General features: G+C 37.4%; 3 protein-coding genes across 6 annotated transcripts in view; all 3 read right to left on the bottom strand.

Annotated features, from left to right (window-relative positions):
- Positions 1-1,457: 1,457 nt before the first annotated feature.
- On the bottom strand, positions 1,458-3,765 carry LOC122843131. 3 transcript variants are annotated; one of them, XM_044137672.1, is made up of 5 exons: positions 3,576-3,765; positions 3,271-3,311; positions 1,997-2,358; positions 1,730-1,893; positions 1,458-1,592 (listed from the first exon to the last, which is right to left on the bottom strand). In XM_044137672.1, the coding sequence occupies exons 1-5, from the start codon at positions 3,630-3,632 to the stop codon at positions 1,500-1,502; spliced, it is 717 nt and encodes a 238-aa protein (XP_043993607.1). In that variant the 5' UTR covers positions 3,633-3,765; the 3' UTR covers positions 1,458-1,499. The 3 variants fall into 3 exon arrangements, with proteins under 3 accessions (XP_043993607.1, XP_043993598.1, XP_043993615.1); XM_044137663.1 differs by having other exon boundaries at positions 1,730-1,896; XM_044137680.1 differs by having other exon boundaries at positions 1,464-1,592; positions 1,760-1,896.
- Positions 3,766-4,173: 408 nt separating this feature from the next.
- Positions 4,174-6,764, bottom strand: LOC122843164 (5-hydroxyisourate hydrolase-like). Its single transcript, XM_044137735.1, has 4 exons — positions 6,702-6,764; positions 6,063-6,202; positions 5,703-5,838; positions 4,174-5,140 (listed from the first exon to the last, which is right to left on the bottom strand). The coding sequence occupies exons 2-4, from the start codon at positions 6,191-6,193 to the stop codon at positions 5,051-5,053; spliced, it is 357 nt and encodes a 118-aa protein (XP_043993670.1). The 5' UTR covers positions 6,194-6,202; positions 6,702-6,764; the 3' UTR covers positions 4,174-5,050.
- Positions 6,765-7,971: 1,207 nt separating this feature from the next.
- The window catches only part of LOC122843170 (heterogeneous nuclear ribonucleoprotein C-like), a 44,645-nt gene continuing 40,016 nt past the window's right edge, over positions 7,972-12,600 (bottom strand). For both annotated transcript variants that reach the window (XM_044137758.1, XM_044137747.1), the window contains exons 5-7: positions 12,452-12,565; positions 9,766-9,899; positions 7,972-9,489 (exon numbers count right to left, since the gene is read on the bottom strand). In XM_044137758.1, coding sequence (XP_043993693.1) covers positions 9,451-9,489; positions 9,766-9,899; positions 12,452-12,565 — 287 coding nt within the window. In that variant the 3' untranslated portion in view covers positions 7,972-9,450. The remainder of the gene's footprint in view (positions 9,490-9,765; positions 9,900-12,451; positions 12,566-12,600) is intronic.

The raw sequence follows: 12,600 nt of genomic DNA on the forward strand, positions 1-12,600 counted from the left end.
CAAATTGCTCTATGTGGACAGTACTGGAGTTTGCAAGCAGTTTGTGTATCAAGAGTGAACTTAGATGTATCAGATATGCCCACATCCACACAGAGTGAAAGCTACAGAGTACAGCCTCTTTACCTTTAAAATGAAAAACTTTTTAACTCCTTTCCTCTTTTCTGTTTTTGTCTTTCAAAATAACATCACCAAACAATGTGACGCACATTTTTATATATAATATAATAACACATTTACTAAAGGGACAATTAGTGTTTGCATTTTTTATCTTAAAAGTGAAAATAGAAACATATAACACATGAAGAGACAGATATTTATATATTCTTTCTTTTAAAAAGTACCACAAAAGAAGTTCTAAATTAAGATATGATTCAGAGAGCTAAATGCTTTCACAGTAGTAGACAATAATGCACAATGTTACATTGATCTGGGCCTTTACACACTTTAAGTGTCAAATATGTGGAGGAGTCTTGAGGTGAGATTTTACTAGGACATCTAACGCAAAGAAATCTGAAAAGATGGAACGGTAACAGCTGATTGTTCATAAAGAAACAACTGGCACTCCTTCATTCTCATTCATGTTAGGGATTTATGCATCAGGGCATAATAAAATAATTGGTTGTTTTGGATTCTAAAATAATTTAAAACTAGCTTCACAACTTTTCATTGCACAAAACTGAAGCCACAGCAGAGAAGCAAGTAAATCCTTCTAATGGAAGCCATAGTAGCAGGTGGATATGATTCAATCATATATATATATATGTTTTTTTTTGCCTATTTCCCAAATTAAGGCAATTTTCATGTCATCTAAACTCACATATTGTACAAAAGATTTCTCAGTAGAAAACATTTAAGGCAGAAATTTAAAAAAAAAGGAAACTTAAAAAAAATATAAAACCTTCATTTTAGACTCTGCAGACCTCAGTTAGCTTATTAATCGTTAAAGTGCATGACAGTGCAATTTTAAAAAAGTTAAAAGACTATGGATTGCCAAGAGGTTGGCCAAAGTGGGCCTTGAAACAAAACATTCCTAACACAACATTCGATCAACAACAGAATTACTGAAACAGAGAAAAATCAAACCATTGCGATGGCTCAAACTCCAGACCTCAATATGATTGAAATACTGAGGTGGAACCTTAAACAAACGCTCCGTAATCAAACGTCAATGATGAAGTGAAGCGAGATTGTAAAGTCAACCAACATTACTCCACAAAATGTGAGAAACTAATAAAGTCATATGGAACAAATAACTTCCAAGGTTGGAGCTGCTAAAGTTGGTTATATTAAATCATAGGATGTGTTTTTCACACAACACTTGATTTTTTTAAAATCTTTGTGTAAAAGATAAAACATGGCAGAATCTGTTTTTGTGCACTTCAGGTTAGATTATTTCCGTATCTGCTGAAGATCAGATAATTTTTCTATTATGTCGTGATGCGTGTAAAACACCAGACCTAAGCTTGTATGCTGCTTCTACTGTGGGTTTTACTTGAAAGTTAATGTTTCTCTTCCTCCATGCTTGGTATTTGATCCACATCTTCCATATTTTCCTCGCTTTCTTCCTCAGGGTCAGAACTGCCACTACTCATCTGTGACCGACGGGTAGAGAGAACGGGTAGGGAGGAGGAAAACAAAGAGGATGTTCATTAGCTGCCAGTTCAGAATGACTCAGGAAATTCTCACATGCACCTTTAATGATTTTTCAAAGGAGAAAGAATGCACATACTATGTGCTCCTCATCCTCATCATTAAGCACCTTCCTGTCAGGGCTCTCTTCGTAGATCCAGTGGCGGGAACTGGGTGGGAAGAAGGAGGAGAGGGAATTCTCCGGACTGCTAGCTAACACGCTAAACGCTGAGCTGAGCGGACTGTCCGCTCTTGTGGGAGAGTCTGCTAAATGAGATGAAACAGAGGCACTACTTTCAGTTTTCACACAAAAGACAAACCTCAACTCGCTCCTGAGATTTAAGCACAAAACAAAGTTGGTAAATACCTTTCTTAAACTGATAGCCAAGACGGCGTAGTGTGTTACCAACAGTGTGCTTGGTGACTGTGGTCCCAACTGCCATCAGGTCATTAACAAGCTCCTCCCGTGTTGTTGTGGGCTGATCCACCACTTTCCTTATGATCATCCTCATCCCTTCAGGCAAGATCTTGCATGGAGCTCCAGATCGAGGACGATTGACGGTCATTTTATACTTCTTCCATTTTCTAATAATTGCACCAACAGTTGGCACCTTCACGCCAAGTTTTTTGCTGATGGTCCTGTAGCCCATTCCAGCTTTGTGCAGGTCCACTATCTGGTCCCTGACGTCACATGACAGCTCTTTGGTCTTGCCTATTCTGTGGGAGAGGCTGGAATGAGAGAAACTGAGTCTGTAAGCAGATGAGTTTTACTGGATTTTAAAAACCATTTCTTTATTCCATACAGTGTCAAACTAGAGTCTATTTCAGAGAATAGTTTTGTTCCGTGATTTGCAGATGTCCGTTACGCATCACAAGCAACTGAGAGATCTCAATGAAAGTTTGAAGCCAGAAATACATTTTACTTCTGGTTCTCCTCAGGATATATCCCCAGTACAAACTGTAAGGTGTAAAGTGGAATTGCAGAATACGTGAGATGAGGTGATTGCTGCAAAAGCAGCATGACTCAGAGATGCAGGCAGAGCAAATAGTCTGAGCAATACATTGCTCAGCAGAATCTGATGCTGATGTTCCTGATGCAGAGCTGTTATCTGAAAGGATCTTAAACTAAATCTTAACAATAATGAAACAAAGATATACATTATATATAAGATACACATAATATACATATGCATAAACCTGCAGTAATATTTGATCATGCATGCAATAATATCCCATTTATTTTGAAGAAGACATCTCAGGATGATCAAGGCTACAACCAGAAGTTTAGAATATCCACAATAATATCAAAAAGGTACACAATTTCTAAATAAAAGTAAGATTCTGTCAGTGCACCCATACACCGCATGTCTCTGCCTAACACCAGTATGAATTTTACAGATTTCGGGATATATTTATTGTATGGTCACATTATAGAAACACACAATTTTCCTGAATTTACCTTAAATGTTACATTATTTTTACCAAACCATTGCTGGAAAAATGTAAACTAAGTAATATGGACTTAATTTTTGTTATGGAAAGATTTGCTAGCGTTATGTTGCAAAAGTTAAAGAAAAAAAAACACCTTCTGAATATTGTCTTTGCTGCCAAAGCCAATGGATCCAAAATATGACACCTCACCTTTGTTTGGGTTTCTCGTCTTGCTGATTATTTGAAGGATCCTGAAAAGAAATAAGGCCAAAAAAAAAAAAAAAATCACCTGAAATATACAAGCATTTGCTTCTGTTCGCTTATAGCAAACCTTCATTTGAATGACTTTTTACAGAAGCTGAGAAATCCCGGGTAAGCGTCTGTAGGATTATAAGCGGCGAGCTGCATGTTGCTTAATGGGCTGGATATTATTGATATCACTATTTTACTAATTTTACTAACGCGTTAGTGTTGTGAATACGTTTCAGTAAATTTAACACCCAGTTCTGCCTCACCCCGAGCTCTGCCTTCTGCTTCTTCGCTACTCTCCGCTTCCTCCATTTGTCTGCCATTTTTGGTGACAGAAATGTAGACCTAGAAATAATTACATGACAGAAGGTATACGTTCACGTTCCTCCCAAAGCAGAGGAGACAGCCTACCCACTGACGGGGAGCGTAATCAAGAACAGAAACAATGATCCGGCATTCAGGAGGAAGCAATGGAACACAGAGAGAAGATCTCAAAACAGGGGCTCATTTCTACTGAACAGAGAAACTATAAATAATAATAATAATAATAATAATAATAATAATAATAATAATAATAATAATAATAATAATAATAATAATAATAATAATAAAAAGCATGATTATGGGCTAAACAGCAAAGCAAAATCAAATTTTATTCTTTATCTGATTTTAAAAGGTAAATACACAATTAAAAATATGACCGGAACTAAAAACAATTTGGTTCTCGATCTAAGCTAGGATGACATCCAAAAAGGCAACCAGTCCACTGGAATCAAACTACAAAAGACATCCTATATATCCTGCAGATATTCTATATAATTTAGCTTAAAAAAATAAAAACTCAAGGATAACACATACAAATACTGACTTCAAAGATTTATTTCTGGACTCTCATTTGGCCAAATTTTCAACTCAGCAGTTGTTAATTGCGTGCACTCAGTGTGATGCTGAAAAAAATATATACCTTTTCATCTTCAACTTTCTAGTTGGCACCTGAATGTTTTGGATCAACAAATATTGGTGTCTGGAACTTTGGCTGAGTTTGAAGGGTTAGTAGTCATGCTTTTCCTGTTTCTAAAACAAATACCTGCTGGACATAAGCTTATGCATATTATTCATAGTCCGCATCCAAAGGTGCAGTCAACAACTTGTACACAATCTTTTTAAATAGTGTGGAAGTATTTTCCCTTTCTTGACATGTTTAACTTTGCTAAAAGGCGGGACCCTCCATACAGTGCAGTTTCAACAACTTAAATAATTTTACTGTAAAACAATTATGCTTCTTTTTTTTAATTGTTACTCTCTTTAGCTTTACAGCTTTATATTTCTAATATTTCTATATTTTTAAAGCTGTATTTTACTTAACTCTTCATTTACCCATTTACTTAACAACATATTGTTATTTAACTAACTAACTTATTTTAACAGAAGTGAAAATAAATGAGAATACAGCATTTGAAGTTACATCACCATTTTCTAAGATCACTTGCACCATTACATTTTCATGGGGTTAGGTTTTAAATCAATGTCAATATTATGCCAATAGAGTACAATGTAATGCACAATACAGACAGAACAAATATTGTTCTTTAAGAAAATACTTCACTCATTATTTATTCACAGCACACTTGAGTTATTTAGGTCCCATTTTGAAAACAGCATTAGTTATTTCAGTTGCAAAATACATCTGCAGTAGAGAAAAAAGTGAAGGAAGATTAAGGCGGTTCCTTATAGTTGCTCTCTAGCTCCCCCTGTACGTGCTGTACGAGAAACGACTCACAAGCAGAGGGACGTGATATTTTTGGTCCGGGTCAGTTATAGTGAAAACAATCTGAAGAACAAAAGCAGAGAAAAAAAGAAGAGATTAAAAGAAAGCAATAGAAAAGACAAACAATCTCACATTCCTATATTAATAATGTAATAAGGACTTGAATTGTATAAAAAGTATTTCAACTTCTTTTCTTGATTGCTCATGATTTCAGTTCTAATCCAAATTGCTTCTTAAGTTGTACATTTAGATTAAAGGCATACTATTACAATATTATTCTTGTCATGGTTAAACGTATTGCACTGTGGTTACTGGGGTGTTTTGAATCAACGACTCCAAGACATTCGTCTTACACTTAATGTGGATAATTTACTTATAAAATCTAGATGTAAAGTGTGAAATTCTACTGACACATTTAACATGTTGGTCTTGTTGGAATGGATAGAATATTTAGGGAGGAGGCTTTTAGATGATTGGTGAAAACAAGACCAGAGGTGCTGTTGTTTTTTATTCAAGAGCACAGATTGCCTTTTGCTTAATAATTAAAAATCTAAGCCACCAACAACAATGTAAATAATTCAGCAATGCAGCTTAGAATGAAAAGTCACGGTTGGCCTTTTCTTACCTCAACGTAGGGATAGAAGGAGGTCTGACCCATCCTGGCCCAGTACTGACCAGTCTCAAAATGCAGCTTGTACACACCAGATTTAAACTGCTGCTGTGTGATCAGTCCTGGACATCGCCCGTCATCATTTGTTATCCTGTTGAGGGAGTACACATTTTAAGATCTGAGAAAGAAAAAGGTTTTTAGCATAATTTGGAATTTGAAAGGGATCAAACTTAGAGATATTGTGAAAACGTATTTGCCGCTTTACAGGTTTCCGGAGATTTTAGATGATTCGAAACCTTTAAAAAGTAAAAACTGAAAAGTATGTCAAAGGAGGCAAATACGTTTTCACAGTTTACCATTTGCAAAGAACATTACCCAGTGGTTATTAAGTGCCAGACATCGGTTGAAGGGTCTTGTTGATAAAGTCTGAGGGTCACGTTTGATCCTGGGACCCCCAGTGCAGTGTTCAGCACATGGGTGGTTAGAGGACCAGGTGAGCCTGACATAGTTGTGATCTACAGCAACAGAAAACAAGACGTGTTTAGCTACCTTAATCTGGAACAGCCACATTATGAATTTGTTAAACGACGTCAAATATAAAAACCTTAAATTTGAGACAAGTATGTATTTTTAGGTGTTCACATTTTCAGTGTTCACAAAAATGCACTTTGACTCCCATACGTCAGTAAGAGACAGAGGAAAGTACTGAACTGAAGGAATTCCATTCAGTACTTTCATATTACCAATAGTGTTGGCTCTGTTCTTATTCTAATTTGGTTTGTATGCACTTCAATTTGGACAAAATGGAAAGAAAATATTAATTTGTTAAATTTGGCTGCTCTGATTTAAGCTGTGAATAAATCAGAAAAATTGAAAGAGTCTATAAATGAACTTTTGAAAATATGTTTAAAAATACAAATTATACACAACATCAAGTGAATGAAGAATAATATGTTAGTCTTGTTTACAGAAAAATAAGATATAAACTCATTAAAAGCTTTCTGCTCAACTTACTCTTAGACAGAATGGGCCTCCTCAGTTGCTGCAGCCTGAATGAGCTCCTGTTCACTTATAAATAACATCGGATGTGGGTCAGCAGCTTTGCTGAGAAATGTAATTTAATTTCATGGTTAAATGAACAAAATCATCTTTTTACTCACACTAAGCCTGAGAAATGTTGCACACTGTCCTACTCAGCACACAGGGACTTATCTTTTTGTCAACAGTAGGCCTGTTGTGCAAACATTTCCTTCAGATACACTTTTAGTTCAGCTTTCTGAACTTATGTGAGGCACGAAAGATCAGAGTTTATTGGTGGGGGAGTTAAGAATCCGTGAAAAATAAAGTAACAGAGCGATTCTTTGTTATTAATGTTATCAATATTGCATACAGGCAATTACCTCCGTGTGAAAGGTTCATTTTCTCCTATGTAATTTTCTTCCCACGGTCCAAAAACATGCAAACATGTGACTGTGAGTTGACCTTGGTGGTCAGATGTGCTGAGGATCTGTTTATGCAAGAGAAGAAAACCTCACTGAAAAAGGTGTGTGTTACTGAAGAACGTGGTTTTTGGACAAACTCAACAAGCATCTTAAAGCTGCAAGTTCATTTTCTCTGTGTCTGTATGTTAAGTGTTGGAAATGAAGGACTACAATAAACCCACGGCTGGTGGAGGCCATTTCATTGCTTCATGCAGACTTATTATGTCAGCTATATGGATCTGTCCTTCTCCCTCTCATTGATTTCTCTCAGGCCTACTCGGCTTATTCAGAGGCAGCTGCTGGGGGAACCGCTGCAGTTGTGCTTGATGGCTTTTTTCAGGATTTTATTAAGTAAATCTGATTTTATGTCTGTGCAGCAAATCAGCAGGATGCTGTGAACTGCTGATAAAAAGGATGGAGCTGTAATGCATACAGATTAAAAAAAAAAAAAAAAATGTATCTGAGTTCTTTATCTGTTTCTGCGGTGCTCGGTGCCAGGATGATGTATTATCACACAGATATTTAGAGTCATCGTTCAGAGAAATGACTCCGAGAGGAAAAAAAGCTGCAGTTTGCAAACAGTTTGTGGAGTACGTGTGAGATTACAGATAAATCAGGACTGGCAACGTGTGAATGTTACGGAGAACTGTCTCTTTACAGATGTGCTCTTTAATAAACACATCTCAGGACTGAGTGAGAAGAAAGATTTGAGGTCATTTGGTAACAATTTGATCTGGACTCGGCTTTTCTCCTTTTTCCTTATGGTGTCCAAATCTAAGAAAAATCACTCTTGAACCTTGACATCACTTCTTCAACCATTGCCTTTTATTCTTCTTCCATTTCTGAAATGGTCTTTCAAGATAAAAACATACCACAATGTGCTGCATACATACTCAATATGAAAATACTTTCACTACAGTGACAACAAGTATTTTATCTTGATAGTGCAAACCAAAACATGTAACAACATAGGAATTAGATAATTATTTATAACATCATTATTTTCCTTAAAAAAGTACCACACAAGAAGTCCTAACTTAATATTTAGTTCCAAGAGCTAAGCAATTACAGTAAAGTATACAATAATACACAATATTACACACTGATTGGGGCCTTTACACATTTCAAAGTGCCAAATATGTAGCAGAGGAGACCTGTAATATTTCACCAGCACACTTGTTGCAGAGAAAGTACAGTTCCTTACAAAAGTATTCATAACCTTTGACCTTTTCCACATTTTGTCAAGTTTCAACAATCAACTTCACTGAATTTTATTGAGAGTTTATGTGAAAAACACAATGTAGAAACTTACGAAATGTAAAGAAAATGAGATGCTTTTTTCAAAAGATTTCCAACAGTAAAAATCAGAAAAGAGTGGAAAAAGAGCCCCCTTCACTCTGCTACTCCTAAATAAATCCCTGTTGTCTTCAGAAGTTGAAACCAAAAGTGAGCTTTTGGCCTACATGCACGACACCAACACTGCACATCAACGTGGATACACCTTCCCCACGGTAAAACATGGTGGGGGCAGCATCATGCTTTGGGTTTCCTTTGCTTCAGTCAGATTTGGTGGAGAAATTGATAGAGCTATAAAATAAGAAATGTTTAAAGGAGTAGACAGGCCTTCCAGCAGATAAATGACCCTAAACATCCAGCCAGAGTTACAGTGGAGTGGCTGATTAATTAATCATTAATGTGTTGTATTGTATGAAGTTGTTCTCCATCCAGTCTGATTTTATTTTTTCCTTTAAATTTGCACTGTTGTTTGACTTTTGAAAAAAGTCTGCAATGTATCTATGCAGTGATTAATGCTGGTAATTGTTGTGTTATGTAAAGAAAAGACAAATGTAAGTAAAATTCATAGGGAGGCTTGTGATCAGAGCTGATTCATTTTCCATCAGTGTGATTCACGGGGAGTATTGCTGTTCTTATTGATCCATGCCCTCAGCGGAACCGATTAATTTTAACTAGTGAGGCTTTAATCTTCACTCAGCTTCCAGCTTTAATTTACATTTATGTTATACATAGAATCAGTGCGTCATTCTGTTTCTTTCAAGGTAATCTGAAATAATCTTAATTCTATTCATGTTTTGTTGTCACATCCTTGTTTCTAGGTCAAGTAAAACCAAGCAGCTGTGGTAATAATAAATATGTTGTCTGATCTGATATGTCCAGGCCGCGTTGAGCCTCTGTTGGTGGGCGTTAACTTGAAGGTTTAGGTTTCTCTTCGTCCACGTCTGGCACCTAATCCACGTCTTCTACGTTTTCTTCTTGTTTGTCCCTCATATTTCCTCCTCAGGGTCGGAGCTGTGGCTGCTCATCTGTGACAGACAAGCAGGCAAAAAGACAGACGTGGAGACGGGGAGGTGAGAGGGAAAGACAAAGAGGAGGTTCATTAGCTGCCAGCTCAGAATGACTCAGGAATTTTTTTTTTCTTCTGTGGAAATAACTTGATTTCACAGACTTGGTTCATGTGCAACTTAGGAAACAGAAACTGGAACGTCTCACTCCAAATGGCTACAGTTGAAAAAAATTCGCCTCTTTCCCCTTAGTGGCGCAAAGAACACAAGCAACACATGATGCTCATTGTCACACACCTTCATGTCGGGACTCTCCCTGTGGATCCGATGGCGGGAACTGGGTGGGGAGAGGGAGGACAGGGAATGCTCCGGACTGCTGGCCGTCACCACATAGGACAAGCTGAGCGGACTGTCGTCTCTCAGCGGAGACTCTGGAAAGCAGGATGAAGGAGATTACACCTCTTGGAGATGAGGAACTAAAATGAAGGCTATTTGGTGAAACAGTGTGTAGAAAACGAGCTGTGACCGGCTGGCTTTTGTAGCGGATGACAGGCAGACCATCAGAGTGGAGGTGACAGGATGAAGGACAGATGTGGAGTGAGTGGGAGGGAGGTGAGCGGCGGATAGGACACATGGTGACGGACAGACGAGTCAAATGATGGCGGGGCAAATTAATATAATGATGAAAGCTATCAATCCATCAAGGTCACTCAGCTGCATCTCACACAAAACGTGGATTGCTCCACAGGGACACTGTGTGTCATTTGTGTTTCTGTAGATTATCGGTTTGTTTAAAGCTACAGTCTAAAGTCAGTTTTCAAATAGGATCACAGGATCTTGGCCCTTTCATTTGCATATTAAGCGCTTTGCAAAAATATTTATTTTTGACTTGAACCTATTAACTTCTTTTCATGTTAAACCAAAAATGTCACTTTATTTTATTGAGATTAAATGTGACACACCAACACAAAGAAGTGTATAACTGTGAGACAAAAGAAAATCTACAAATGTTTTTCCCCAATTCTTTTGTTAACTAAAAATCTGGAAAAGTGAGGCATGCTGATGTATTCAGCTACACTTTATCCTGCCATCTTCACTGCATTACCCATTCTTCTTTGCATAAATCTATCTCATTCAGATTGGGTGGAGAGTTGCATCCTGACATATCTTGTCAATTAGATGTACAAACTTTAACTAGACCATTCCAACACAAGAATTTGCTTTAATACACACCATTCAAACCAGTGGTGGTTGCTCAGTACCATTGTCCTGCTATGACCACTCCAACCTCAAGGGTTAAGCAGCTTTTAAAAAAGATTTTCTTCCAGAATTAGCCTGCACAGTATTTAACACCATTCATCCTTTAATGGACAGCCTAAACAGGTCTGTCCAACAAATCAATCAAACAGCTGCAGCTGATCCAGAATGCTGCTGCTTGCGTTCTCACTAAAACCAGGAAGATAGAGCACATAACACCAGTTTTAAAGTCTCTCCACTGGCTCCTTGTCGCTCAAAGAATAGACTTTAAAATACTGTTAGTTTATAAATCACTGAATGGTTTAGCACCACGATACACTAAAGATCTGCTGCTGTTGTATCAACCTTCCAGACCTCTCAGGTCTTCTGGTTCTGGTTCTGCTCTGCACCCCCAGGAGGTGCAGAGCAACCAAACAAGGAGAAGCGGCATTTGGCATCTATGCACCAAAAATCTGGAACAAACTTCCAGAAAACTGTAAAACAGTTGAAACACTGACTTCCTTTAAATCTCAACTAAAAACACACTTGTTTAGAATTATCTTTGAAACGTAATCAATTACAAATTTATTGACGGAATATTGTTGATTCTTTGTTGCATTGTGTTTTTGTGTTTGATTTTATGTAAAGCACTTTGAAATGCCTTGCTGCTGAAATGTGCTATACAAATAAAGTTTGATTTGATTTTTGATTTTAAAATCTGATCAGTTTTGCTGTCATCGCTCAACAAAACCACGCCCACAACCTGATGCTCCTGTAGCACATTTTAAGAGTGGGATTATATTATTTTGGATATAAACATCATATAAAGTAAATTTGTATGACTGGAGCATCTTCTTCCATAGAGGCATTTTTCTCTCTACTCTTCCAGTAATCCAACATTTGTTACATGCACAGGTAATAGAAGTTCTCTAAAAAATAAAATCTCTACCTCTGATGTGGATCTCTGCAGCTCCTCCAGGTCAGCTTTTGGCTACTTCTCAGATTAGTGCTAACCTTTCGTCAGTTTTTTTTACGGGGAACAGTCTTGTCTTTGGTACATATGAAGTTTTCTCTCCATTTGAGACGCATCAATTAAAAGGCAGCTGTAAAATGTTCAAAGCCTGGATGTTGTTTTATAACTTAACTCTGCTTTAAACTTGGTTCCTTGGCCTTCATGGTGCTTTGTTCCTTAATATGCCTAAAAATTAACATTTAATTTCACACAGATGTGGTGACTTCTAAAGGCAATTATTCGAACTACATTAGTCACATAGCAAATTTGAAAATGTTTCTGAATATTTTTGCAAGGCAGTCAGTGTTGCAAGCTGGTGTAACTAATAAACATCCACATGATGGCAGCAAAATCCACGCAGTATTTTAGGTAGTGCTCACATAGTTTCCTTATCTTACTCCATATATTGCTTAATACTATAGCTGTGTTAATCCACTGTGGCTAGTATTCAATTTGAAGCATATCATTACTGGATGATGGAAATAACAGACTGATTAGTTGAAAGAGTTGTGGCTCCATTCAAGCATAACATTCCCATCCTCCTCTGCCCCTGCAGCACCAATTCTGAGTCATTATGATCTGGACTGGTGCCTGCCAGGACTAAACCAGAATGGATCTGAAAGTAGGCGCATCACACCGAGTCTGTTTTAAAGCGATTTTGATGCACCAATAGATTATCTATCGTTTGATCTCAAATCCGTGTGCCTCCGCCGTCGTTCTGAATGAGTGTCTCACCTTTGTGGTCGCTCTTCTGTGTGTCCATCCTGTCAAGGCTGTCAAGAAGCCCATCGATCTGTGTCTTTATCAGAGTCAGCTCTTTTTTAATCACCTGCAGCTCTTCCATCCCCACTGAAGGAAAGAGGGAGAGGGAGGTAAGCGACAAT

The sequence above is a fragment of the Gambusia affinis genome, linkage group LG02 (assembly GCF_019740435.1).
Source record: "Gambusia affinis linkage group LG02, SWU_Gaff_1.0, whole genome shotgun sequence".
Lineage (NCBI taxonomy): Eukaryota > Metazoa > Chordata > Actinopteri > Cyprinodontiformes > Poeciliidae > Gambusia > Gambusia affinis.

Coding starts and splice junctions, on each gene's coding strand:
- LOC122843131 (XM_044137663.1), bottom strand. CDS start 3,632: ATGGCAGACAAATGGAGGAAGCGGAGAGTAGCGAAGAAGCAGAAGGCA. Junction 2,359..3,270: donor GACGAGAAACCCAAACAAAG/GTGAGGTGTCAT, acceptor CTCTCATTCCAG/CCTCTCCCACAGAATAGGCA. Junction 1,897..1,996: donor TGGCTATCAGTTTAAGAAAG/GTATTTACCAAC, acceptor CATCTCATTTAG/CAGACTCTCCCACAAGAGCG.
- LOC122843164 (XM_044137735.1), bottom strand. CDS start 6,193: ATGTCAGGCTCACCTGGTCCTCTAACCACCCATGTGCTGAACACTGCA. Junction 5,839..6,062: donor TGGCACTTAATAACCACTGG/GTAATGTTCTTT, acceptor CTCCCTCAACAG/GATAACAAATGATGACGGGC. Junction 5,141..5,702: donor CCTTCTATCCCTACGTTGAG/GTAAGAAAAGGC, acceptor TTTGTTCTTCAG/ATTGTTTTCACTATAACTGA.